The following is a 25126-nucleotide window of genomic DNA, read 5'->3' as shown; positions in this document are numbered from 1 at the left end:
CTGTGGGATTCATGACAGAAGGATACAAAGCATTTCTACTAGTCGTATTTGGGAATGTTGGAACTTGGGCACAAGTGTCACCAGTGATAAACTTAATAATAATGTGAAACGGGGTTGAAAGGAAGAGTTGCATTATAAAACTGCATTATTAAAGACCAATAATTCAGCTTTAGGTCTGTAATGCAAAAGTCATTTTCATTGGTGTTCATTTTAAAGCGACTTGTAGTCCAATACATTTCTGAAGTCAAAACTGTGACCTACCGTGAACAATTGTAGGCCTATGATCTGTATAAACCGACAAAAATGCATCAATTATGAAAACTGTTATTTAATACCAATGCCATTCATTCTTTATAAACGTATACATTTATCATTACGATGTTTCTTTTACGCCTTGCGCTAAAAAATGACAATGTTAGAATTGTATTATTCTTAAAATTTTATTGTTTGTTAAGAAAAATTATATTGCCGTACAATATATTCCTTCTGTTAAATGTAGAAAACGTTCAGAATGAGTCAAAAGGCACATTTGTTTACATTATGTACAGCTCCATCTAAACTTATATAAATATTGGGATAAAACACAGAAGCTGAAAGTAAAAGTGCTGAACAGAATTCTAACAGGAAACAATATAATATAACAACAACAGTATCAACATCAATAATAATAATAATAATACACATGATCAGTAGCAGTTTTAATAAATGTTTTGTTGTATTAAAGTGTTCTTTTGTGATTTCGTTGTTGAAACGCCGGGCAGCAGAAGAGGTTTCAATTCTGGCAAGTTTATCCCCGATTATGCTTTAACCCGAACACACACGCTGAAATACATCACATTTGACAAAAGAGAACGGGAACAACCAACTCTCTTATATATCTGTGATATCACGAAATCAGATTTAAAAATAAAATCGATAGAATCGTATCAAACGGGCATAATACTCGAGTATTATTCATAAATTTCACCTTGAACAGAAGTATACTTCAAGTCTAGAACATGACAGAGTACAGTAGTCAAGATCACACGTCTCTCTCTGCGACGACGCAATCGTTCCCTCAACATTTCCTGAGATTAAACACGACCGCGCGGAGCCTGCACAGAAAACTTTGGTGCGATGGGAACCGGAACGAAAGAGAAGTGAAGTATCTGAGCTAGACAGAAGTGACCATGCAGCGGGCGCAGTCATTTTGGTGCCAGGCTTTAGTTCTGGATTCTGGGAGGAGAAATCAAATCAAATACACCCCTGGCAAGACTAAAAGTGTTTTTGTACTTCTACACGTGATTATAACCAAGACTACCTCTACTAAAAATGTCCCTTGGATATAAATACCAACAATAATAGTATTAACAATAACAATAATAATACAAACAGCAACATCAAAGACATCAACACGTTTGCTTTCATTCCAACGACACGAGAACACAAGACCCGAAGGGAAAACATTGACCTCGTACGCGTGATCTCTTACAAACCAACAAAACTATTTTTCGGCTTCTCTTAACAAATATAATATTCTTCAAACACAACTGGAAAATATCACTGTGAACAGATATATAGAGAAATCTGTCTGTCGATACGAGAATCGAGTTGTTCGTGGGGCAGCATTTTATTCATCCGTATATGCGCATACTGTATGAATTTGTTTGGTTTTTATTGCTAAGTCTCGCTCGCCCTTGACTAGAGGTCGAGTGGTTTAGAGCTCTCTCATACTTAAAGGGATATTTCAACCAGAAATGAATATTCTGATATAATTTAATCACCTTTGAGTCGTTCCAAATATGTATAAATGTTCGGATGAACAGAAAGATATTTGGAAGGACGCTTATAACCGGACATATTTTGCCCCCCGTTGACTCCCATAGTAGGAAAAAATGCCCCAGAACTGTTTGCCGTCCTACGTTCTTCATAAGGACTGTAAATGATGACAGAATTTTCATTTTTGAGTGAAGTATCCCTTTTAGATCTGCTAATAAATAATTTGGCTTACCATTCCCAAAGTTCACGAAGACCCTTCCGTATTCGTTTTGATAAAATAATCATTTGTTTGGACAGTGATGAGTCTATACGATACCTGAGAAACGACTCAAAGCCCAACGCAGAAGTATTCTGCTGTGCTCTGGCCGACGCCGCCTTTACGGCCCATGTGTTGTGTAAGATCTCTCTTTGCGGTTAGATTATTGAAATAATGCGGAGATGATCGAAAGAGAAATTCACAGGGTTTAGGGGTCAGACAGCAGTTTCAAATTCACACAGTCCGTACAGAATTCTGAGCGCATCGCTAAAATAAATAGTATAGCACTACTCTGTTTAGAAATACACACACACAGAGAGAGAGAGAGAGAGAGAGAGAGACTGTATTTGAAGGAGATCAAGGCACTGATGAAAAGACGGCAGATAAACGCCCTCTGATAGGAAACACAAAACAAGACATCTTAATAAATATACATTTCGTTTACCTCACTCTTAACTTTGTTTGTGAACTCTCCGGATGAGAAACGAGAGGTGGAAAGCCCTGCTGCTTAAACAAGGCAAAATACAAAAACAACATGGATTTCATGTGCCCCGATATTTCGCGATTTTCTCTTCACTGAACGTCAGCAAACCAAACACAACCACCACAGAACTAGCTTATGGACTGAGAATGACGTGGACAACAAATAAACAGAATCTGCGAAAATAAACCCCGCGCTGAGATGATGAACATCTGAACACCAGACACTGACAGTCCCGATCACCCATCTCCGGCCTCTAGGTGGCGTCCCAGTCCACGGAATTGTACTGGATGACGGACTGGCGGTGGTCCGTTGGTGTTCCGCGAATAATGTTATCCAGCGTCTCGCGCACATCCAGGGTGTCTATACTGCAGTGGCCATTGGGTAACAGGAGGTGCGACTGTTCAGAAGAGGAGGAGGATGGCGTGAAGTGTGAGGAGGAGGAGCTCGAGTCTGACAGGGAGGAGTTTAGAGGAGCTGAAGTGAAGAGGGAGGAGGAGTAAGAAGAAGGAGGGGTGGAGGACGACGGGGCCCGAGAGGTAAATGGGTACTGCAGTCGAGAAACAGGCGAGGGGCAACTGAAGTCCAAATCAAACTCGCTGCTTGGGTTTGCTGCTCGCTCTGAAGCGGGCTGACTGTGCAGGAGCTGCGACTGCAGGGGTTGCGTCGGCATAGATCTGCTCAGAGGAAGCTGCATGTTTTCGCTTGCATGCGCCTGCGGCGGACGTTTCATCCCCTGGGCATGCGTGCTGAGCGAGTGTACGTTAGACATGTGTGTCAGCAAGGATGCGTGTTGACTCTGCTGTTGTAACGGCAGCGGCGTGCGAGTAGACTGCGACGATACGCCGGTCTGCTGCTGCATCTCTGTGAGAAACCGCATCATGAGCGCTTTTTCCTGCCCTCCTTGCAGCTGCGATAAAAGTGCACTGTACCTTGGAGACCCCTGAATGCTCCGCTGCGCGTGTGAGCCAATCTGCTGCTGGGTCAACAAGCCCAGCGATGAATGATTCTGCTTAAGCGTGTGAACGTGCTGCTGTCGCAGGACACCGAGAGCAGCCCGTGAAGACGGCGAAACGCGCAGGCCCACGTTCATCGCCACCTGCCTCTGCCGCTCCTGGGAGATCAGTTCTTCCAGGTCAAACGTCTCTGGGGCATCCCCGGAAGGGCGTCCTTTCCCGCCCGCTATCCCTCCGTTCAGGGAAACGCCGTTCAGGCTGATCCTCGCGTCTGACACGGCGGGTTTGATGTCTGGGGAAGGGCACGGGCTGATGGTCAGGTCCAGGACATCACCGACAGACTCGCTCTTTGCCGGCGCTGCAGGTAGCAAGCGGGATGGTGGGTAAGGAAGGTGGTTTGCAAGAGACTGTGGCAGGTTGGCGCACAGTTTGCGGGCGTTGAGCATCTTTGTCATCTCCTGCCGAACACGCTGGTCTCGCTCTCTGCGTGCCTTCTTTACTTCCTCGTCCATTCGTGAGAGCTCGGCACGCACACGGGATACGCAGTTCTCTGGGATTTTTATACCTTTTTAGACACATAAAAGATTGTTAGTGGTGGGATTATCACATAAACAGACATTTCATATCATTCACTTCCTAAGGTTTTCTTTTCACATCAGACCACGTTTGTGTGATACGTGTGACACTTGATCCATCATTAGCATCCCTGATAGATATTGAAATCACAACTAGCCTGATTTTATAGTTTGATACGTGCAAGGACACCTACCGACTTGTTTGCTGTTCTGTTTCGTTTTGAGTCGAACGATCTGCAGGATGCTGGAGTTGGTGATGTCAGAGACGATCTCAGAGACGCGTTTCCAAACCCTCAGCAGAGCGCCACACAACATGTGATACTGTCTCAGACGCATCCCCAACAAACACTCCTGTCCCTCCTCGATCATTTTACACTTACCCTTCCTACAATAAAGACATAAATGCATTACATTTCAAACCAGGACATTTGTTCGGTGAACTTACACATGCATTTAACAAACCTGGAAATACATGGCAGATTCACACTGGCACATAACACTGGCAGTTTATAAAGATTTTACAAACGTCCTCCAAAAACGTCTTTCACTTCTGGGCACATATTCATTTTCAAAGGATATTGCACACACACTTGCACACAGACACGCGCATGCACGCACTCTTATGTTGGTCTCACCAGTTGGCATGGCTGCATTTAGTGAAGGAAAAGACAAACTGACTCTCCCAGAAATGCTTCGCTTCATCCGGCGGCACCTTTAAAACAGAAAAACACACCACATAGAAGTGTTACTCACACATCAGCCGTTAGATGTCACTGTACAAGCGTGGCACTAAAACCACTACAACATACATCTACAGCATCTTTTAAGACAGTTTGATAGAGCTGATCATCCGTAAAGTCATTTACAACTGTGTATTTTGTTTTTAAGAGGTAGTCGTATTCAAGCGAACATCCTTTAAGTGTCAGAACTGAAAACACCATTGTTACTGAAATTACAACTGTTATTGACACCAGGCTCAGCAATCTTATGTGAGTAAAACATGTTTGTACTCTGTGTCACTAATGCTTTCTTAGAGATCCCTTCATATGTCCTGATAATGTGTAACTTAACGTTACGTGTCCAACCAAATTCACAGCAGGTGACTACAAGGTTTACTGCGCAAACTGCTATCCAATCACAGCAGTGGGCGTTAGCTTACAAGTTATCAATGCGGCCCGCCCATAAAACGGAGCGTTTTTGGGCCTCAAAACCTGGCTAGAAAATAGCCCATTACTTATTGATTTTGATATGTTTTTGAATGTAAAAACCACGCGAATGTCATAAGTAGACCTCAGACAACAGTATCAAATAAAAAGGACACCTTTAAAAAAGTTCAGGACACCTTTAAAAAAGCATTTTGATAGTAGTGAATTATTCTACTATATTCTATATTCTAGTACAGTTAGTGAATTATTCAGTTTTTTAAAGATTTGACTGATGTGAGATTTGTTGTGTTTTGCATCCCGTCTGTCTGATGTCTCACCTTGTAGTATCGCAGCACGAGGTTGTCTAGATTCTCAGGATGTGCCTGTTTACCGATGTTGGGTTTATATAAAATGAGGTTCCGCCCGCGGCCCTGTTCAGCAAGCAGCACACACGGCTGGCTCCCGCGCAACTGACCAAACACACACAATAAATTCCGGGTGTAAAACCGTTCATACGGCTGAGAGATGTTCCTCAGTTTATACACTAAGAAGAAAAGCATGCATTTACTGTCACACAAGTGTGTGTCATGTACCTTATTTGAAAGGTAAAAGCCTTCGTATTCTCCCGTGAGTTTCTCAGCTTTACTGCAAGCTTCATCCCAGGGCATTCCACGATCCACACTGATCTAAAAACAAGTGTCACAAACACAACAACTTCACAAACGATTCTCACAAAAAACAGAGCTGGACAAAATGTGAAATTCAATTTATTTTTAGGTTGCTTGCTATTAAATTCCAGGCCTCTGTTAGCAAATTTCATAGTTTTGATGGCCACAAGATCTGACGAGATTAAATCGTGACTCATTTCTCGTCAAGATGATACACAAAATAAAGCAGATCATTCATCTTGCGTTTTGTGATTTTCATCATCGAGGATTTCTAAAAAGTCACACCCTTACTTCGAGATCCTATAAACTGTGCAATACAGTAATCATAAAGCATGAGTACCTTGTATAGGATGACCTGACCCTCCTGCGGGTTACCCGGGGTCAGAAACTTCTCCTGTGTCTCCTCGTGAATCTCATCATTACCAGGAGCCAGATCTGATCACACAAAACATCTCCGTCACAAACACACACTCCTATGATACCACATCATATGTCTAATGATGACGTGTGTAACGTTTGACCCATGAACGTGCACGCGTGGCTCCTCACCCAATATTCCCATGTCGTATTTGCCCTCTTTTTTGTCCTTCTCGATCAAATAGTCGAAGTTATCCGTGAAGTACTGAAACAGAGAGTTCTGCTGATAGACCTCCAAACCCAGAATCCGGTTCAGAAACTTGGTAATGGTGCAGTCTGTGACACACAAGGCAAACTCTGTCAGTACACGGACACATCGGCGTCAAACATTCAATTCAGAGTTCATTTGAATTGATCAAACCATTTAAAAACACACGAGGCGATGTTAAAAATCACAGACACTTCACGTAAACATTATTGGAATTTAGTGCAATGTTCATAATTTGTCCAAACCTTCGACCCACAGCAACAGAAGCATCGGTGAAATATAATTCATTAATGACTCGAAAAAAGAAATAAAGTCCATTAACTTGGTTTCTTTCAAAATTGGACGATGTATAATCCGGGCCGTACGCAGGATTTTAGAAATACAGAGGTCAAAAAACTCTCCCAAACAAAAAACTATTTTTCTTGAGCTGTGTAAGGGACCTAAATGATGGGCACGGCCTTGTGTTGTACATGTTTAGTTGAGCAGTAGGGGGAGCCCACTGTCCAGGTTACCTCTGTCTAACTGCATAACATCAAATTACAGCAAACAGTCCTCCGGCAGATGTGGTCTAGTGCCGATCTTTTGGCAGCGCTCGAAACATGTTCCAAACTTCATTCAAATAAATGTATTATCAGAAATGATTAATTTTACATTTTAGAAAACCGAATGGGGCAGTTTTCTGGAAACTCATAATATTCTCCATCCTCAATTTTCTTTTTTCCATACCAACCCGGACCTGCAAAACCATCAAATAAAAGTCCACACTTTTCCAAAACGCGTAGGAATGGAACTTGGATTTATTTAGTGACGGTATTGCTTTGGATAAAAGCGTGTGATTCACGGCTTAGAAGACTGTGAACTCCTATAAATTAAATTGACAGAAAAAAAGCTGGGGTTATAAACCGTACCTTTTTCTGTGTTCAGACCGAGACGAGGCTCCCTACAGAAGATCCCGACATCGATCATGCCTTTCTTCATATCTAATACACACACACAAATAAACACAGTTTGTTTTATATGCCGTTTGCAGCTCTGACAACAAGCAACTAAGATTTGACAAAAGGTCTTAAAATAGAAAAATTAGCCTTTATTCTTTCTAACAATGATAATTTGTCAGAAGAATCATTACCTCTGAAGAACATGAGGTCTCTTCCTGGGTACCCTTTGGGTGGAGGGACTTTGTTGTCGATGTGTCCCAGGATGGCTTTAGTGATCTTATCCAGCGCTTTGGTGCCGTACTGAGACAGAAAGACAGACGCTCCATCAATAAAGAGGTTCGGTGCATAAAACCCATTAGAACCGCTGTAATGCAATTACTGAGAGGAAAATGTTCTTACTTTATTCTCAAAGTTGTACTGACTCAGGTCTCTGGACTCAGTGGCTCGTCTGTCACCGTGCGTCAGCGCCCCCTGCAGAACACAACACACACCATATTTACACAAACTCTAGCGTACACGGGTTGGCGTCTGCCACGTTTGAAATGCAGTGTGCCGCATGAGGCATTACCAGGCTCTCCAGTCTCTTGGCAACAATTGAAGCGAAGCGTCTCTCTCCCGCCAGCTCTGAGATCAGGAAGATATACTCGGGAGCAGTAACCTGATTTGATCGATGTGTTCGACCTGACACACACACACACACACACACACACACACCACACAACATGAGCAACCAGCACAGACTGTCCAAACAAAATCAAACATTCTGAAACATGCAAGCACTTACCGAACTGCTGAATGGCCCGGTCAGCGCTCCACGGCAGCTCTAGGGTCATGTGAACCCGTCTCCTGCGGTTCTGCACGCGTTTATCCGCCTGCAGAGAGATGCCCGAGCTGGCGGCCTCAGAGATGATGGCTATGAGCTGAGAGACGGAGAGGAAACATCCGGCATCACATTTTGCTTGACTCGTGAAAGTGATTGTTGAGCAGATTGTGTTTTTTGTCGTTGGTTGTGAAGGTCACCTTCTCTCCGGTCATGAATCTCTCCTTTTCTCTGATGTTGACGTGATCGATGGTCAGGCCCTGTTCCGCCCTGGTCTCGTATCGGACGCTGCCGTCAGGTCGCCGCACCACACGACCCTTACGCCCGGTCATCTACACACACAAACACACACGTTTCGTGTGTACATCAAATTAATAAAGTCCATGAATACATCCAGTATTGTCCATGAATACATCAAATGACAAAAGTAAAGATCATTCGATTTTTTTATCTGTTTAAGTGTTTCGGCCAAGAACCGCTCACTTAGTCTTTAGTTACATTGATAGAAAGTCTAGTGTGACTGCTAGGTTAAGTTCATGATGAAAGTCAATGAGTCTGGTTAGGACATGATGTTGTGTTATAACACACAGGAAATCATTTCATGGTAGAAATTCGACTATTCCTCACCTCAGACACCATCTCTGGTCCTCCAAACTTGTCAATCAACGCATCAAGAGTGTTGAGAGGCAGATCTTTCCCCAACTCCGCTATTTTACCCAGCAGCCTCTGCTTGTCTTCTAGTAGTTTAGCTGAGGACACACACACACACACACAGTTCAGCAGATATGTTTGGGAAGAGGTCTTAATCACCCCTGTGTGGTTTAGCCGTCTAGACTGAAACGAGTCTTGATTTAATAAGCATGTATGTGAACTGACTGCTACCATACATCACATCACTGTTGCTGCTAATGTTGTACATAAGGGTTCTTCAATCTGATCCCCATTTAAATGCGGGAGTGCATGCCCGATAGTTCCACATGTCTGCATTTGTGATGATTTAAACACAAGCAACCAAAGCTTCCTTTGTTTGCTGTTTTATTCTATGAAGATCTGGCAACACTGTCACTTTAGCGAAAGGCAAAATGTGCGAAAGCAAAGACTTCTTTCATTGCTGTTTTCTAGCACCTCACATACAGACGAAAACTCTTTTAGATAAGCGATTATCGGCCGACGATGATCGGCGACCGATCAATCGGTGCTCCCTTAGTTTTACGCTGTTGGATCGATGTGACTCTTTTAGCACAGTGACACGTGTATTAACAAGAAAACCTCTGATGTCTGAAGTCATGTCCACTTGTAAGTGAACTTACCCGCTGGCCCGTTGATGTGGTTGACAAAAATCACATCATCATTATCCTGTAGTGATTCAGGGGAGGAGTTCGATTCGCTGTCAATATCATCTGAGTCAGAGTCTGAGTCGTCGCTGATCTTAATAACCCCGCCCACTTCCACACAGTGCTTTGGAAACTTTGAAGGCCGGCTCTTGGGCTTTCCTTAAGAAAACAAAGAGGCAGGTTTTAAAAACACTAGAAATCTATAAGAACCAGATCCATGTCATCAAGATCCTGGGCAGAACACTGACTGACCAGTACTGACAGGGCTGTACATTGCGACATATTCGACGCACATGCTACGAATAAATCGGTCTGTGCGAAGAATAAATTTAACAGTGTTCACAGGTGCATTAGACAGAGGCGCTGTTTGTGTGAAGTGCGTTTTAAATTTGTTTTCCGGCTGCTTTGAGTCCAATGATCTGCACGATGTGGGAAAACATGGATGGAATCACGAAAGCGGTATTTTACCATTTATATATGTCCTCTGCTTGTTCTACGTGTTACATGCGTGACACTGTAACTCACTGTACGAGGAAATGAACACATACATTTCATCTACAGGGTTGTTCTTTTTTTTACGAGCATTTCACTGTATGAGTAAACACTATAGTATACTTTAATATTCACTATAGTAAGGTTAAAATATACTATAGTACACAATAATTTAACTGCAGTTTGCTGTAGGAAATACTATAGTATTTTTAAGGAATAATGTATAGCAAAGCATCGAAAATACAGATCTAAACAATGATATGGCCATAATTTATCCATTTTTATTAGACGGCTCGTTGAAATGATTGATTCTGATTGGCCAGTCGCGATATTTGCAGGATTCTTATTTCCAGATGACAACCTCTCAAACCTAATAACAAACAATCCTTTTGACTGATTTTTATTGACTAAATATAGTCTTTTACTATTACACAGAAATATGTCTTTTAATAACATATGACATTGTTTTTACAAATGATTGAACCAAATTGCCCGTTTGTGACATTTGAACGTCATTTCTTACCATAAATGGCCATAAATCTCGCGGAAGGTCTGCATTCGGTAAAAATTTGCAAATAAAATATTTCAAATTCACATTTCATGTCAATTTTTTTTTCATGTGGCAGGTACCCGTGAAATAAGTGGGATAATGTACAAACAGGCGGCTGTTTTCAGGACGAAATAAGACCCGGCGGTGTGATCAGGACCCGATGCGAAGCGGAATCCTGCGATAACATCTGGCTGCCTGTACATTATCCCTTACGTATAACGTTAAGGTCCTTTTTCAGTTACCTGTCTATTTATGTGATGACCTTCACTTGTGGCTTTTTAAAGATGATAACAGACGTATACATGTGCAAAAACAGTCAACGTACAGCGCTGACGGAGATGACTGGTTGATGAAAAACAAACCAAAGCAATGCATAATAAAATAAACAACTCACGCTTCCTCTTGCCGGTGGTGCATTTCTCTCTTTTCTCGGTTGGAAAGTGTTTTTGGACTAATGAGTGGAAAACACCCCTACAGGGAAAAAAAGCCACACATTTCAAACCTGTTCACTTACAATGATAAAATAGCCAATCATACTGCTGGTTGATCTAATATTACTGCCCACAGCGACTGTATAAAATCTGATCATGTTTTGCCAAAATAATAACACAATGTCATTCCTTTCTACTTGCTGTTAAAGGCAATACTGCTATAATTTGAATTTGATGGGACGTGTGATGACAGCGATGCAGAGACATTATTGGATTAATACTTACTCAGCCGCAGAGACGAATCTGTCCAAATGTCCATCGTTCTCGTCCAGGACCTCTCGAGTACGAGCCTCACCGGTGGACTGCAGACCAATCACGACACACTGTTGAAAACGGGACAGGGGGCGTAGCTACGGTTAGTTCATCCATCTGAATAATTTGTGCTTGATCTATGACGTGATCAGTTAGGAATTTAGGAATTCATATTGTGTATGAAAATCTTTCCCAGGGGTAAGGTGAATAACTCCCTGACCTTGCCGTGATGCATCTCGACCTGAGCGAGCTCCACCAGACGACGGACTTTAGCAGCGATGCAGAGGTATTTAAAGAACCTCTGATGTGCCGACCAGAACTGACCCCAAAGAGACTTCCGGGACACCAAACCCAAAATGTCCGCAGCCCTGGTGAACGACTCCAGCGCCTCAGCCCACTACACAGAGAGAATGACCTTCACAAACCGTCTACAAAACCAAATCCATCATTTACGTCTCTCACCATTACAGCTCAATACACTAGATGGGTTTTTATTAGCATTTATATTTAGCATTATATTTCTTTGATATGAATGATTGACAGTTCAATGCGTAGGAGAGATGTTAAGAACGTTCATACTTGAACGTCGTCAAATGAATAAGACGGTGTGTGTCTCACCAGTCTAGCTGCTCTGTTGTAAACCAGTTTGAACTCCTCGTCCAGTGATATCTCCTCTATACGGAACGACACACCGGAAAAACTCAGCTGTCGTGCAATATACATGCCGCTCACTTTCATATCCATGGCAACAATCTCCATGGCACCAACACCCCTGAAACACAGCACAAGAGAACATGAGAACTGAAAGATCGACGTTAAAAGAAGAAGATTTTTATTTTCATTCACAGAACGTCTCATTTAAGTCAAGTGAAAAGAGATGAATCTCGTGTCCTTTTAATCGTATTGTTTAACGAGAGCCCTGATCTATGTGCTAAGGAGCGTGACCTCTGACCTCTTCTCGATAGCGTGAAGAAAGTCATCGAATGCCTTGAATGGGGTTCCTAGCCCCCAGATTCCCAGCCGGCTCATGTAGATCATGTTCTTTGGCTCAGAAGCACCTGCAGGAAGAAAACAACAAAAGAAATCAAGAGGAAAGTATTGTAGATTATATGCAAACCGCGTCACGCGTGAAAGGACTTTTAGCATTGTAAAAAATCTGCATTAACCATAAATAAAAGTTTAAAAGGTAAAAGTACCTGTGGCACTAGCATACACAACCCTCGCCAGGGGCAGTTTTGTCTGGAGGTCAAGTACTGCTTTACCCATCTTGGTGGAGGTCGCATTTTTAGCCTTGTGGCATTCGTCAAACACAATCTGACAGGGTCACGGGTCAAGGGTCACGTTATTTTTCTTAAAAAGACAAAACTTTCCCCTGTGATGGATCTTATTGATTTCTCAACCACCACAGATGTTACAGTAAAGGATACGACTCCATCAAAGTTGGGTTTACACCAGTCCTGGATCTGTTTGAGTCTGGTGCGGTGCTGCCCGCCGGCCTGGCTCTCTCCGATCAGCGCAGAGTACGTGGCGAACAGAACGCCCTCTGAGGTAGCCGTATCTCCATATTTAATCTGCGTGAAGAAAAACACACACCACCTAAATTAAGAATGAACCATATATCTGACAATAAATCTAAATAAAATGTTGTGGTTTTTTTTATATTCGTCGTGAATCACATTACAAACCTTATTCAAAGCAAAAACAGGGATGTTAGGAGTGTTGATGTCTTTGAGATCTCTCTCGGCATCATATTTCAAATCATTCGAGACACTAAACCTGAAACACAGCAGCAGACGTCGGTTCGATTTACAGATCAGAAAACCATCGACAGCTTTCCAGGGGGCCGTGACTGAAAATGAAAGTTTACCATAATGCTTTTTTCCGTCCCTTTAAGAAATTCTCCAGTATGATTCCGGCCACAGTGCGGCCCTTCCCGACACCGGCGCCATCTCCGATCAGAAACCCTGCCCGCTGCCCGTTTTGAAGGATCACCTCGTGTTGCTGAGGAACGCAAACACACTTTATACATGTACACGGAGCTCTATAAGGTACGAGCCTGATGTGAAAACAAAAGAGAGAGATGAGCAGAGAGAAGTAAGAGCCGGTGTACCTGACAGGCGTAGATGATGGCCTCCAGCTGCAGTGCTGACAGCAGGCCCGAGGTAACAGTGCTCTCAGGAATGGACAGTGTGTATGTGATGTCAGGAGGAGGGACGCTGGACAGCGTGTTCGTCTCCACGACAATGTCAGGATGAGAGATACCAATAGTAGCTGGACACATAAAAAAAGTTGATTTGTCAAGTTGTTAAACATCAATAAGACTTACAAACACTGCTAATACCATTATGAAATGCTAATGCAGTTTTACAGATAAGGCATATGTTACTCGCCCACTCCATATACTTTTGATAAATGAAATGTTGATTTACATTTGGATGGCTTGTATTCAGCGTACGTGTCGGCGTGCCCTAACTCTTCTGTCTCTTCATCATCCGCCTCCTCCTCTTCCTCCTGTGGAGGCGGAGCTGCCTGTTTAGAGGGGGAGCAGAATATGAAAAATGATGCAAGGTGATGAAAGCGAGAGAAAAATATTAAGAGCAAGAGAGACGAGCTGATGTACCCTAAATCCAGGGACTGAGGCAGACAGAATCGCATTAATGTCTTCCAGCTTAGTAGGAAAAACACTCTGATGGACACAACACACACACACAAAGGAACAAAAATGATACAAGGCCTTTCACGATAGCAACTTTTTTTGCCGATTAATTGCATTAGAAAAAATTGCGATAGTCGATATTATTGTAATTGTTTAATCACACTGATTAAATGATGATATAATATTGCAAGTACACCCTTGAACAGAACAAAGACCTTTCAATAGAATATTTGGACATTGAAATTAGAATGTAAATATTTAAAATCAATAAAACAGACATTTCCAGTCCTCAATTATAATTGGTTGATTTACGTCACAAGCAGCTATGATGAAGTTTAGCAGAGCCCTTCATATGTGAACATCTGGAGAGGGCAGACGATGATATGTCACGAGCAATGAAATAAACAATGTCTCTCTATTATTACTTGTACATTCTTGGAGTGCCCTTCAAAGGAACAAAAACGCTGTTTGAAATTTGTGCATTCATACATGTGTCTTGTCATATTTAACTTAAAGCCCGATTTTTACTTGTGCGTCGGACCCACGCCTGTGTCGGTTTTCATTTACACTTCTGCATTTTTGGAGACGTGGGCGTCAGGTTACAGCGTAGGGTACGGGGCACGAGCATAAACTGAACTTCTTTCGAGCTCCAAATGCGGTTTTTAATCATTTGTGATGCTGTTTTCGTTACCTCTTGTTTTAAAGCGCAGAGCGTCTTTTACATGCGCTACTATGTTTTCATATCGGAGTGGGAGGTTTGTGGCTTTGACACCAGTCGATTACTATTCCGGAATGGCGTTATTATGTCAACAAACGCATATATGAACACAATAGCGATATATTGCAGGCCTAACAAGACTCTCTCAATTCAGACACATACACAATCAGGTACAAATATATACTTCACGGTTTATCAAACAATAGAGCAGGGGTCTCCAACACATCGCTCGCGAGATACAAGAAGCTTGCGGCCTGTAGGGAGCTGAATCAGAGAGAGTTGATATATAGTGTCCCATAACCTCCAATAGAAATGAATTATTTGTTTTGACGGGTAATTTTACATATTTCCTTTGGTGTTTTAATTATCACTAAAGCTATATTTGATTATGAAAAACCTGCGGTAAATACCGCTCAGCGTTAAACAAAGTTAGTAAGAGTCCCATGCAGGCTCAACACGACGCAGATGAGGCTTCATTTTGTGTGAAAATGTGTGTGCGCCACCTGCTGTCAAACTGTGGATTTAAAATGTCATATCTGAAGTGTTGGGATTTATTAGCTCATGTATTGGAGCAGTTATGGAGCAGATCTAATATAATTTGAACTTTTATATATGATTTTTTAAGGCTGGATTTGTAAGGTTTATCCTTTTATAAAACGTTTTGTTTCAGTCAAAACTTTATTTCAACATGTACATGTCAGATATAATGGTATGAGGATTTTTGTTAGTTTAAAATCCAGCCATCATTTTAATGGTTTTATTTCAATGTTTATGCAAAACGTGCATAGTGCGCCTACTTAGGTTGGTTTTCGACATAAAATGTGGTGAGATTGAACATTTCCATCACATTTTAACATGAACATTAACAGTATTGTATAACATCTGAGTAGCTCGCAGACACTTTTATTTTGAAAAAGTTGCTCCCCGGATGAAAAAGGACGGATACCCCTGCGATACACTGTTAGAGCGGTACTACTCTCTTTGTAACGCTGCCCTGGAACCATATGCAACAATCATCTTATGAACATCATCAGCTCGGATGAAAAGCGTGTCGGCTGTTACAGATTCGGTGTGTAAATACCTGTTGCCTCTGACTGTGTCCAGGTGTCTCCCAGTAGCCCTGGGGCGCTGTGCCCTCGCTGGGTAACTGTGCCAGGCTGTCGATGCCAAACCCCGAAGGCTCGGTATACTCCGAAAGAGAGTCAGAGGGCGAAGAGAACAGTGACGTGTTGGACAGCTCATCTATACATGACAGATCCTGGAAAAAAAGACACGACGGGTTAAAAGAAAATGCCATGGTCTGTAGAAACGATGCTCGTGAACGGAATCTGATATATAATGTGCCAAGTGTTTTCAAGGCAGCTGTGGACTCATCGCATTACTTGAGAAGTGGCTAATGTCCACGCACAACTCTTAAGAGATGGTTTTCTTTCCTGGGAGCTTGAGGAGCATTTCTGATCACTGTCTAGGCATAAAGTCATCCTGATTCATAAGAGACAACATCTGGGTAAAGAAACATGTCCATGGAGGGCTTCAAGAAATAACGCATACAAGTTCATCACTTCATGAAACTACATCTGATGTCAATGAACCCCATACATAATATCATATGAGAAAAATAAAGCACAGTAACTGGATTATTTCAGGCTGCGTAATAACGTATTTTTCTTAATTCAAGGGTATATCGTGACTAAAAAAACCCTTTAGTTTGTAATTTAATATTTTTTGGCCTCCAGAACCTTATTCTTTAAATATACCAGACTGAATCCTGGCCAAACACGTATTAATACACTTAGAAATAGCAGCTGTAGACTGCTACAACAGATGTGGCTACACTTGCTATTTGTCTATTTGCTGATGTTGTCTTGTTTTTTTCCGAGTAGCATTTCTTATTCAGAGAAACAGACCACAGTCAGAGATTACAGAATAAAAGCGAAACGCTAGCTGTCGAAACCACAAAGAAACAAGCTTAAAATAACAAAGCTTTTTTTTACATCAAAAACAACATCAAGGTGACTCAAAAGTGAGTATTTGTCAATGTATGGTAACCCATACTTCAAATGAGTCCTTTGAATTGACCTTGCCAATGGTGAATAGTGAACACACGCACTTGCATATACATACAAAGCTGGAAGTCGAAACGTGTGTGTGACCTTGGGTTACGACGTCCGACTCTCTAACCATTAGGCCATTGTGATCATATGGTGCCATTGTGCTCACGGCGACCCAAGTTCCATTCCTGACCTGAGAGTTGTAGTTTGAAAATCTGAGAGTGCCGACAACACTTTTATCCAACTCAATCCAAAAACTGACAACGCGTCAAGAATTCTAGTAAATGCTCAAACCTACCATGAACAAAGAGAATCTAAACAGAGAATACAAGCCTGTTCTCACGTTGACTGAAACGCATTCTGTGTGTGTGTGTGGGTGGTGGTGGTCTTTCAGGAAATGATGCTTCTCATCGAGTGTGTCCACAATTACGGGCAGCAGAGGCTAATTTTACCACACAGCCTAAAAGAAACAGCCTAAAGTAACTAAATGGAAATCAAAATTCATTATGAACACAAAAAAAATCTGTTTTACTGTGTAAACCTTCCAAACCTATTTGCCATGTTCTCGTGTACGCTACAAACAACCCATTGATTATATAGGTGTTATGCATTAAGTGTAAAGTATTTATATTTAAGTAGAATGGGGACATAAATAGATCTTATTTAAATTTGCATTACATTGTTAGTATGTTATAATATATATGTATATAGGGGTGGGCGATCCGACCATCTTAAATCGAGATCGATCTTAAAGGCGTCCTCTATCCAGTTTTCAAGGGAATCGCGAGGATTGTTATCTAAAACAAGAGGTGTGTTCGACATCATTCAGCGCTGCACAGATCCATTGGCGTATGACATTGAAGCACCGCGAGAGCAGACAGCTCTGTATGCATTTTCGAATCACGAAAATGCACTTCTAGATAACTGAAAATGCTGAAATTTGTATTTCTCAACTGAGATATACGGTTCAAACTAGCAACAAGAACTAGAATTGCACAAAGTTTTCAAAATAAAATAAAATGTTATAAAATTAAATCACAGTAACGTCTTTGCATTACTGAATTAAATTAACCTAAAATATATACTCAACAGTATAGGTAAATTAAACAAATAGAACATAAATACAGATGTACACATTTTTAGGAAAATATGATAGGATTAGTCGTGCAGCACTAGTTCAAACACATTATATGATATTAATTTTAACTGTAGTTTACTATAGGCCTAGTAAATACCATAGCAGGGCTACACGATAAATCACGATTCCACTTCGAATCACGATTGAATCGATGTGGCTATCGCGATTGTGAAATCGTAAAGGCTGAGATGATGATTTTTTATGCGCAGCTTGTTCGTAAAGTACGGCTCTGTGATAACTGGGAAATACTGCTCACTCTGAAAGCACTGCGCGTTTGAGTCGCTTAAAACGCATCTGATATTTGACCTGTGTTTTGACTTGCATTACCTTATATATTTTGCTTAAAGTCAATGTTTTCCTTTACAAATTGTAAAAAGCGCTATATAAATAAAGCTGACTTGACTTAAAGTGTGCATTTAAAAAAGCAACACCCGTCAATCAATATAAATATACATTATTATGAAATGCCAGAGGAGGCTTGTAAAACAGTAAACGAAAGATGCCAAATGCAGATAGGAAGACAGCGTTTCCTGGTAAAACGTGTGGTACTTCTTCTATGGAGAATTGGAGTTTCTGTGTGAGAGCGCCCTCTGGCTTTCAGATGCAGAGTCAACAGTATTTCACTGACAAATTGCGTGCGATTTCTTTTCGATTAATCGTGCAGCCCTATATAGTATACGCTTATGTGGACAAATATATTACTTTCGTATAGTTAAAAATAGACGACACAGAACAATAAGAAATGGGTCAACCAAAAATGTTATGGCCCTAATTGGTCCATTTGTATATAACATTAATGTCCTTTGTTGTTAACCAGTCTATTTATGTGATGATCTGTGCATTTGTGTTTTTAAAAGACATTTTATAATTGTGCTACCTGTACAACTGTTTGGCCTGTGCTACAAAACCTTAAACTTCTGTAGCACCCGTGCTATGGGCAAAAAAAGTGAATCTACAGCACTGCATTTCAATTCAGATCGTGGATCGAGATTCTTTTTGTATGCTTATTTGGGAAGATCGCCCAGCCCTATATGTGTGTGTTCTTTGTGAAAGGTAAAACCAAAGACAATTTGCAATTTAATACAAAAAATCCATGAAGAATAAAACAGCAAAACAGTCCCTTGGTTCAGAAAGAGCTTGCAAAACATCAGACTAACAAAACCATACATAATTCTCTGGGATCCTGTGTTGATTTTAATATTCTTAAAATCCTGTTTTATTTTTTTATTCTGATGTACAGCCAGAATCCCAGAGGCAGAGAGTATTTCCATAATAATGAACGCTCTCAGACAGTCAAATTCAAATGTTTCCATCAGTACCTGAGATAACGTCTACAATCATATAACACAGGCATGAGCCTTTTCAGCAGACCTCAGTCTAACAAACACATTGTGTGTAGCAAACAACTGTATTCTGTGCTTTCAGTCACTCAAACCTGTCTTTTCCTCAAGCACTGCAGTCAACGTAATGACGGGGGCAAGAACCTACAGATTTATAACCTCTTCCCGGGCATTGATATAGTTTCTCACAGGCAATGCTATTCATAAAATACACACTGAGCGTAGACATCAACCGAAAGACACTGGAGCTGTGCGGTGCTCATAAGAACAGTCGAGCCTGGCATGCCTCATCCCAAGCTTACAATTCCTTTAAAACCCACACATGATGATACACTCACACAGATTAATCTGGAGATGGATATGGTCTTACCTGGGGAAACGCTCCGTTCCGCACGAGGTCCTGAAAGTCTATGTCAGACAGGTCCAGATTCCCAGAGGATGGGTTTGATTGGAACGGCCTGATGAAACAAAGTGAGAGATCAGGCACTGACTGATCAGATTCTGTTTAACGCTCACATTTTGGCACTTGATCCACTACGACTCTTTTTCGGGCGGGGGAAAATTATCACCGCGAATATGTTGAATGTTTGTCTGTGGGAAGTGCAAAAAAGTATTCAAATAGTACAAATGCAGTAAAGAAATGTTGTACTTTTTAATTTCCTGTAAAGTGGCAGTTTAAAAGATACAAGCTTTCTATTTTGAAACAGCACTAACTCTTTTTACACCTTAACCCTCTGGGACTCTTCGTTTGGGGGTCACGCTTGGCTCCTTTGCGGTCAAAAGTGATAGGCATGCATGATAATTATCGCCCATATCGGAATCAGCTGATAAAAGTCATCTGGATCGGCCGATAATAAAATTTAGGCCGATATATTATAGCCGATAAATCAAAGAAAGTTTTCTTTGGTTAAACTTCTTCAGCTGCACACTGCTCACAGTTATCTGTATTTCTGAACATCTATAATTTGTTTAAAAGTCACAGAATCTTTAACTAGTGTAGAGTAGGCTTGGTACATGATGTTCAGGGAGAACATTGGAAGTAATGGTTACCTTGTTTTCTGCAGTAAATATTTTCAAATCAGTTTGTCCGCTTTTTGCCATTTGTTTCAGTGTTCGTGAATTTTATATTAATATTTAGATACTGTATATCGGTTATCGGCTTCCAATGTTAAAGAATTAGCAGTTATTGTTATCGGCCAAACATTTACATAACGGCGCATCCCTAGTTAATAAAGTAACTTCTTTATTTTCAGGAAAATCAATGTAATACATTTTTGTTTAATATTGTTTTATCTTTTGCATTTTTAGAGAATTTGATGGTACTATGCAACAATTATTACAATTTTATTAAAATCCATTTAAAAACTTTTTTTGATAAGAGCCTTCTGGTTAAAAAAAGCAATGACATGTGTAGTGGAGTAACCACTAGGGTCCAACTAGGTTCCAGTAAAGCCCTCTATAGAGTAGCTTGTGAATTCCCTAGCTGTTATCCCTATACCTCAATCTCAAAGACGATAATTTTTTTCAACTTTTAGATATTTTAGGTTTGACAAGTACCATGTTTTGCATTTTGATTACAGTCCAACATTAAATCTTTGTTATAAAGGGAAAACATGTAAAGCCGTTTTGTTACTTGGTATTTGATTATTCTTATTTTGCGAGAATTTTATGGTACTAATTAATATTTATGCTATAACTATCATCTATTGTTCTCCCTATTAAAACAATAAACATTTATACAATTTTGGCAAAACTTTGTTAATAACATTTTTCAATGAATGCATTATTTCAGGTTAAAACAGATACCAGGCCTTTAAAATCCAATCTTTGAAAAGCACATTAGTGCTACCTCGTTGTTAAAAATGGCATGGTGGGGCATGTTTTATTTAATTTATTGCTTTTATTTAACATATTTAAATATTCTTGTCTATTGCAGCCTCACCAATTCCTGTTTTTGAGTGCGTGTTGGTGTGTCTCTATTTTGCGCCCTTGATATTTTAGAGGGTCACCCCTTGATTGCTGTGCACCTTTTTCATGCAAAGTGGCTGATGTGTAGTTGTAAAAACAAAATCTTCTCTGAGCTTTCACATTTCCCATTGATTCCTATGCTGGTCAGTTTTGACCAAGAAGGATCCAAGTGTGACAAATTTTTTTGTGACCCTTCAACATATACAAATCACATCCATCATTTTTTTGTGTGTGTTCACAGAGCAAAAAGGACAAAAGTATTCAAATGTCATCACTTTCCGATGTAGCTGCGATTTTTAACATTTCAAAATCCCAGATGGTTTAAAGGTTCACTTCAGTTAATGTCATCAGATGTGTAAAGTTTTATCGACGCATCGCACAAACATGAATCCATTCAGGTGCAAACCAGAAAAAGCGGCGGCGAGAAATGCACCGGAGTTGCATGTATTTACCAGGTGTAAACCGGAATGTCAAGTCCAAGGTGTAACCAGGGCAACCATCACTTCTGTTTTAAACCGTGATAAAGTGTTACTCACCTTCCAGATTGCATAGGATAGTGCTGGCTGTACTGAGTTTGTTGTGGGAACGCCCATGAGTTTGACGGACAGAGCTGACTCTGGAGAAACAGGAAACAAACAGCATGTGACACAGGAAGTAGGCCACTGGAAACACTGTTAAACAGAGATAACCAACCACCCAAATATTTACTGGCAGTGCTGATGCTTGTGAATTAAACACAACCTGTGAGACCCAACAGAAAGTGTGAGGTTTATGCAGACCACATACACAAAACCATAAACCAGGTAAGGCAACCCCTTCTAGACAGACGATTACCATTGGGTACCAAAGGACTCCAAGGTCCCTCCCATTTTGGAGAAGGTTCAAGAATCACTAGAATAATAATTATGAAAACAACAGGTCAAATTGTAAATTTAATCAAGATTAAGACATCAACAAACTTGAAAATTAGAGGGCAGAGCAACAAACAGATTCCTGATATTCTTTTTTTATTCCATTACACATCTATAGCGTTTGATATGCCTGAGGTGGAGGTCTTATAACATATCATTGGCCGGGGCTCGACATTAACACTTAGTAAATGTTTTGTTTGGGAAAGTGAGAGAGAACTTTACTTGCAAAAATTAATTCTGTGCTATGAAAAAAGTTTGTGTTCATATAACTAAATGCGGACGCGGAATCCTGTTATTTAATCTCAAGAGTTGCTTTGAGTTTATTTTACGAGCATTTTACTGTTCCAGTACAGCTATCGTCAAGCACACACTAAAAGTCAAGCGACCCGTCAAAATAAAAGTCCTGTTAACTTGGACACTGGACGAAAAAATACGGTATATGCTGAAGGAAATTGTAGTACCCTTGTAGTAAATTGATAGACTGTAGTAAACACACTGTAGTATACTATAGTAAGGTTCAAAAACACTATAGTATCTAGGAATTTTACTGCAGTTTACTATAGTAAATATAACTATAGTATGCTACAGTTATTTTTGTGGACAAATATACCTATATTGTATAGTAAATAAACAGAAGTTAGAAAAAATAAAACAAATTTAGGTTAACAAAAAATTTTATGGCCATAAACAATCTTTAACATTAATGTAATTTGTCAGTTACTTGCCTATTCATGTGATGAACTGCACTTGCATATTTATTAAATGATGAAAACAGATGTTTTACAACTGTTTGGCCTCTGTAGCACCAGTGCTATGTGTAAAAAATGTGAATGCACAGTCCTGACACTAATAATAATTACTTTTTGCCTTTGTTCTACATCAATCATGGAGAATATTATCAAATTTAAGTGGCCACAGCGGACACTAGGTAAAACGCTTACAAGCAAACTAGACCAATCAGGATCCGAAACAATTATATTGAAACTTCAAATGAAATTAAGTAATGATGTCTGAAGGATAACCACATGGCAATGCTTAATGTCAAGCCCTGATTCGCCAATGTGTTTTAGACCAATATCCAATAATTGCATCTTTAGTTTTTGGTCTAACCATAGTTTTCATGTAGTACAGGTTGTGCTGCTTTTACATTATGGAGATAAAAACGTTATGTTACAGACATTTCTCTGATAGCTTAATTTCCCTATCAGAAAAAAACATCAACAGAAATCTATGCAGCAAAACACATTATAATACTTTTAGATTTTTGGTGAGAAATCTATAGTCTACTATCTTCAGATCTCTAAACTGAAGATAACTGTAAAACCTACAGTATAAGATGTACATCAGAACAAGACAAAGAATTGAAAGAAGAGCACCTCCATGGAGCTCACAAGGGGAGGACTAGGTGCGCTAAACTTCGGGCTCCCCAGCTGAGGGACCTCAGGGTGCAGAAAGTCCTCCGTGTCCATGACAACAGATGTGGCAAGAGAGGGCATCAGGCTCCGATCAGAAACATGGTGCCAAACCCATCATTCACCAGCCATCTCTGAAATAAAGACAAAGATATGAGACAAAACAGCAACAGTAGAAAGACAGCCACTATACAACTGTAAAAAAATCGAGAAAGATAGATCAAGGTTTCTACACTTATTGACCAATGATTTACAGTCATTTACATGGGCATGAATTAAAAAACAACCTCCTGTAACTCAATCTGTAAAACATACGCTGACAATATTATGGGCTGACATTAATTGACTCATATTTATATATTTCAAATGTACAAATATCAAACAACTATTACCAATAAGGCACAACGGACTCACAAACGCACTCACTGCAGGTTAACGTTAAAGAGATAGTTCACACAAAAAAATTCACACGAAATTCTCCCCCTCAGATTGTTAAAAAAATCCTAAATTTAGTTGTTTTGCTAAACATTAAAGTGATTTGGAAGTATGTCAGTAACCAAAGAGACCTCATCCCCCATTTACAGCTATAGTAGGGATGGAGGAGTCAATGGGGGAGGAGATCGGTTTGGTTACTGACATTCTTCCAAATATCTTCCTTTGTGTTTAGCAGAACAAATAAATGTTTACACGTTTTGGGGCGAGTAAAAATTTATGACAGGATTTTCGTCTTTGGGTGATCAATCCCTTTAATACACACCAGGACTACAAGACAATTACAATATTTCAGAGCAAACCTGTGAGTGTGTGTGTGTGCATCCTTTACTGATATTTTCACGAGTTTTAACCTCCTTGTGCCTAGGCTAGATGGAAAGACAGACAGCTAGACACACGTTAACATATATATGGGTAGATAAACAGACAGACCTCTCCGAAGATCGGTAGGTTATGTACCAGAGTAAATGGCTAATGTATAAAGTATCGGAGTCAGGCCCCAGTGTGTGTGTGTGTGTGTGTTAGAGAGGATTACACATTTAATACATCTGTCGATTGTTTTATTCTTTCTTCAACACTTTCACATTTAAACACAACAGCGAAAAGACACCAAATTGAGACGCCGGTCAAAATATAACGTTAAAGAAAGAACTCATCCGACGCGTTTGTCAAACTGAAACGCATCCCATACAGCACACCGACCCCCTCAAACACATCATCTTAACACGAGTGCCAGTTCATACTGATAATTGTGGTTGAACTTAATGCATTTTTTCGTAAATCGATCGGCTGTCTGTGCATTTTTCTGACCGACTCTACGAAGCGCTATTGTTTCAAGCGTGCTAACATGCTAACCTGACAGAAAACTCACTCACCGCGCAATAACTTAACCCCCCTGCCTTCGATACCCCTCCACGACAACTCACGATCGCTGAATCAGCCCGTTTCTTGATCAGCGGCGGTGTATTTGGGGGGTTAATCCATTTTTTCGACCCCTGTTCGCTTGTTTACCTACTTCCTGGTCGACGCCGCCATCTTGATCTGAAGAGCGAGAAATCTTCCGCTGACGTCACCGCGGATCAAGCGATTTTGTCCGAAA

At 40.6% G+C, this 25126-nt stretch overlaps 1 protein-coding gene across 2 annotated transcripts; it reads right to left on the bottom strand.

The window, feature by feature from the left end:
• Window positions 1–423: 423 nt before the first annotated feature.
• On the bottom strand, window positions 424–25070 carry sbno2a (strawberry notch homolog 2a). Of its 2 annotated transcripts, XM_079453070.1 has the most exons (32): window positions 24903–25070; window positions 23500–23669; window positions 21749–21828; window positions 19615–19702; window positions 15797–15973; window positions 13962–14027; window positions 13771–13870; window positions 13452–13612; window positions 13209–13342; window positions 13027–13117; window positions 12769–12912; window positions 12538–12655; window positions 12294–12399; window positions 11960–12113; window positions 11562–11738; window positions 11315–11412; window positions 10993–11069; window positions 9533–9715; window positions 8850–8971; window positions 8423–8554; window positions 8187–8322; window positions 7971–8083; window positions 7802–7873; window positions 7594–7702; window positions 7373–7444; window positions 6389–6532; window positions 6180–6274; window positions 5765–5857; window positions 5510–5641; window positions 4662–4738; window positions 4221–4411; window positions 424–4016 (listed from the first exon to the last, which is right to left on the bottom strand). In XM_079453070.1, the coding sequence occupies exons 2-32, from the start codon at window positions 23617–23619 to the stop codon at window positions 2752–2754; spliced, it is 4827 nt and encodes a 1608-aa protein (XP_079309196.1). In that variant the 5' UTR covers window positions 23620–23669; window positions 24903–25070; the 3' UTR covers window positions 424–2751. The 2 variants fall into 2 exon arrangements, with proteins under 2 accessions (XP_079309196.1, XP_079309197.1); XM_079453071.1 differs by lacking the exon at window positions 13962–14027.
• Between the last annotated feature and the right edge of the window lie 56 nt (window positions 25071–25126).

This window comes from Barbatula barbatula (genome assembly GCF_947034865.1).
Source record: "Barbatula barbatula genome assembly, chromosome: 3".
Classification (NCBI taxonomy): Eukaryota; Metazoa; Chordata; class Actinopteri; order Cypriniformes; family Nemacheilidae; genus Barbatula; species Barbatula barbatula.
The sequence above is the reverse complement of the archived record's forward strand: the minus strand, read 5'-3'. Positions and strand labels throughout refer to the sequence as shown.